General features: G+C 39.7%; 1 protein-coding gene across 2 annotated transcripts; it reads left to right on the forward strand.

Moving 5' to 3' along the window:
* The first annotated feature begins 718 nt into the window (after positions 1–718).
* LOC105116402 (basic helix-loop-helix (bHLH) DNA-binding superfamily protein) lies at positions 719–3,416 on the forward strand. 2 transcript variants are annotated; one of them, XM_011013754.1, is made up of 5 exons: positions 719–890; positions 1,104–1,195; positions 1,403–1,617; positions 1,732–2,918; positions 2,970–3,416. In XM_011013754.1, the coding sequence occupies exons 3-4, from the start codon at positions 1,447–1,449 to the stop codon at positions 2,890–2,892; spliced, it is 1,332 nt and encodes a 443-aa protein (XP_011012056.1). In that variant the 5' UTR covers positions 719–890; positions 1,104–1,195; positions 1,403–1,446; the 3' UTR covers positions 2,893–2,918; positions 2,970–3,416. The 2 variants fall into 2 exon arrangements, with proteins under 2 accessions (XP_011012056.1, XP_011012055.1); XM_011013753.1 differs by having other exon boundaries at positions 1,732–3,416.
* Positions 3,417–3,931: the final 515 nt, after the last annotated feature.

Consider the following 3,931-nt stretch of genomic DNA (forward strand, 5'->3'; position numbering starts at 1 on the left):
AGCAAGCTCTTTAGAATTAGAAAGTAGTGGATACTGTAAAACGATGCTCTGATATAATCTCTCCATTCGCTACACTAACAACACAATGACCATATTTATATCATGGAAATGTGACAAAAGTAATGAATTTCTTATAATGAGAGAGTGACAAATGCCACATACAGGAACATCCTCGAGCGGTCCGGGGAAAGGTACCGTATAAATCCTCACAAAGTAGTGGAAAGTGAAAGCAGTAATAGTGGTGATGATTAAAACTATGATTAATGGAAAAGCAAGCTCTTTAGAATTAGAAAGTAGTGGATACTGTAAAACGATGCTCTGCTCGCTGCAATTTTAATTACCTGAAAACTTTACAGTGCGCATGGAAGAGCATGAGAAATCCAAAAGGAGGTCAGAGCTTTCCCCAACTTAAACAATTGGTTTTTGAGATTCAATATGCTTCTCTGCAATCTCGTGCTCCCCATATATCTGCAATAAAATATACTCTCGCATCCTCCACCAAACTGACCAAAAACCCTTATCTTTTCCAAACCCATTGTATCTCCCCTCCTATCACATATTGAAAATTATATTTTTTTAGGTAGCCTCCCCCCCCCCCCCCCCCCCCCCCCCCCCCCCCCCCCCCCCCCCCCCCCCCCCCCCCCCCCCCCCCCCCCCCCCCCCCCCCCCCCCCCCCCCCCCCCCCCCCCCCCCCCCCCCCCCCCCCCCCCCCCCCCCCTCATATTTTACATGTTCAATAACTAATAGCATCATTTTTAGGATTATAAAATTAAACCATATGCTCTTTATATCTATATAAGCATTCCCCTTACTAAAGAAGTAGCATTACACTGTATCACTATAGCTAGGTATTTGATCATCCATCTTGCTAGTTGAAGTTGAAGTTCAAGGTAGAAGAAAAACATATTCTCTCTTTATATTCACTTTCTCTTCCTTCATTTGTTAAATTATGTTTTATCGTTACATTTTCTTGATTTTCTCGTATTACATGCACGGATTCGTGGACCATTTTCTTGAATTTCTTCGGTGTTTGTCTTTATTACAATGGAGGAAAGATTTTAGTTGCCAAACTGACGTTAGCAATGGTTGTCTTGTTTGTTCAGGATCGATCATCGCAGTTTTCGTGATACAGAATTAAAGAGGGGTGGTTACTGGCTGTCGCAGATTGTACAGAAAGTATAATACAAAGCTGGAGGTTTGTTCCTATTCTGGTTCTACACAACTTACATTGAAAGAACTACGTATAACTAATAATATAAAGAGTAAATATTTTTCCCTCTGCTATCTAGCTGCTTTTGTATTTTAAGCAAATGGGTGGCAGCTGGATCTTTATTTCTTATTCTCTCTCTTTGTGTTGAGCTTCATCCTTTAACTTGCTTTATGTTTTTCGTCATGGTTTTAGGAATAAAAGGACTTTCTTGTTTGCATTGAAGATTCTTCAAATCAATGGATAGTATGGGATGGGATGTCGACTCACAAGTTCTCACAAACTCATCATCATTGTGGAGCAATCAACAACACGATAGCGTGGATCTTGGAGAGGACATCTTCCATCAAATTCAAGAGCTCCAAAAAACTCAAACATCAGCACCACAGCTGAATTCGGGTTCTGAAAGAGTAAGTGGACTAGTCAAGAGTTGTTAATACTAGCTACTTCCTGCTTTAACAGTTTCTGTTCCAAACTAAATGTATTGAATCAATTTATGCTTATGAATTTATATATTATCTCAGCACCAAGAGGTTACAAGGTTGGTTGCAAATACAATGCTGGCAAAATCATCTGGAGCTGGAACAATATGCAATTGGGGAGAATATCCTTCAGCTCAAGAATTGTATTCTTCTTCTTTGATCAATAAACCTTATTCTGTAACTTGCATGGCTGATTTTAGCATAGGTGGTCAACCAAGAATCAATACCAATGGCTTACAAAATAGCAAGGCTTGTGTTTCGACGGGCTCTCTTGAGTCGCTTGATTGCTTGCTATCAGCGACCAATAGCAACACAGACACATCAGTTGAAGATGATGGAATTTCCATGATTTTCTCTGATTGTAGAAACTTGTGGAATTTCGCTCCCAATAGCAGTGCTGCAGTTTCATCTGGGGAGTCTGAGAACAACACTTGCAATCCAAGAAATAAGGAGATGCATTGCCCTGTAAGTGAGCTTGATGAAACTGTCTCTCATTGTTCTTCAGATCAATATGGAAAGAATAGAGATTGTTTGCAAACTAAGCCTGTTTCTACAAAGAGAAGCAATGATCACTGCAGTGAGCTGGAAATGGGCCTAAAGCATCCTTTTTTCAATATTCTCCAAAGTGAGTGTTCTTATCAAGAAGGTGGTTTTAGACTAATTTCAGATAATCCGCCAAAATCAAAGAAACCCAGATCAGATAAGCGTCCAAGCTCATCAAACATCAACTTTCAGCAGCCAAGCTCATCGATTTCTTCTTCTATTGAGGAGCCTGATCCAGAAGCCATTGCACAGATGAAGGAGATGATTTATCGTGCAGCGGCTTTTAGGCCAGTGAATTTAGGCTTGGAAGTTGCGGAGAAGCCTAAAAGGAAGAATGTTAGAATATCACTTGATCCACAAACAGTGGCAGCAAGGCAAAGGAGGGAGAGGATAAGTGACAGAATTAGGGTTCTGCAGAGGTTGGTCCCTGGTGGTAGCAAGATGGACACAGCATCAATGCTTGATGAGGCTGCAAACTACCTCAAGTTCTTAAGATCACAAGTCAAGGCACTAGAAAACCTAGGCCACAAGCTTGACTCAGTGAATTGTTCACAACCACCAAACATTGCTTTCTCCTCTTTACCGTTCAACCACTCGTTTCCCTTGCAAAATCACTTTCCATTCCAAAACCCTAATCATATTCACCCCTCTCAAGGCTAATACCAAAGAACCCCAAAAAAAAACCCTTGATAATGGATTTTAATCATATTACTCATCATCGTTATTTCGATCGCCAATGATTAAGAATCCAAAGCACATTTTCTAGCCTAAAAACAAGTACAAAAGCTAACCCAAGATCCTTTGCCAAGTAATCTTAATCATTACATTCCAACAACCCAGAGTCAAAAGCATTCACTAATGATGGTTACTTAGTTATCAACATGATCACATCCACTTTACAAGAGTGAGAGATCTAGCTTTGCGAAGTCTATCACTCTTACTGGTCTTGCTGTTTCCACTAAATTAACGACAGTCGAAGAAACGATGGGTGGAAACAGTAAAAACAAGGATAGGAGTAGCATTAGTTAATGAAATGTTGTCTTTCTTTTGCATAAAAAAAAGGGGATGGCAATTATATCACATATGATTAAGATCAAGGGCTAGAAAGTGTGATTCAGTTTAAGATTGTTAATGTAAGATTTGTTTAATGTATTCGATGCACTTAAAAGCTCACTTTTCTTGGAGATCTTTATGAGGTTTATTTGATGTAGTAATTTGTTAGCTAACCAAGGCAAGGGACATTCTCTTTAGAGATGTGAGCCCCTAGTCAGCAGTCAGTGGTCCTGTCTCCTTGATTCAACCCAAAGCGTGCCCTTGAAAATCTCCCCCAGTCTCATTGCTTAGCACATGTTTATGCTTCTTTTTTGGCAGGTGTGGTTTGTAAGAGTTCCTTTCTGCATTTTAAAACTCTTATTCCCAAAATTATACTCCAGCTAATGATATTCATCATCATGATGGCTTGATGATATGGGGTCATATAAATTTTGATATTTGGGTTTCTTACTTTCCTGCGTGGGAGGTGAAAAGTGGTTTTGGATTGGATCATACCTTCTTTTTTTCTTTTCTTTTTTCCCTTGTGTGTGTGGTTGGGAGATTATATACTATATTTAAACAATATTCGGCTGTGAAAGAGTCTAGATCTCTCCCTTGGTTTTTGTTTTTATACAAGTTTCTCAACCCAAGTTGACAAATGCTCGAG

This window comes from Populus euphratica, unplaced genomic scaffold (assembly GCF_000495115.2).
Source record: "Populus euphratica unplaced genomic scaffold, PopEup_1.0 scaffold935.1, whole genome shotgun sequence".
NCBI classification, from domain to species: Eukaryota; Viridiplantae; Streptophyta; class Magnoliopsida; order Malpighiales; family Salicaceae; genus Populus; species Populus euphratica.

Excerpts from the sequence above, each read along its gene's own strand:
- LOC105116402 (XM_011013753.1), top strand. The coding sequence starts at position 1,447 with ATGGATAGTATGGGATGGGATGTCGACTCACAAGTTCTCACAAACTCA. Across the intron at positions 1,618-1,731 it reads TGAATTCGGGTTCTGAAAGA|CACCAAGAGGTTACAAGGTT; the intron begins GTAAGTGGACTA and ends ATATTATCTCAG.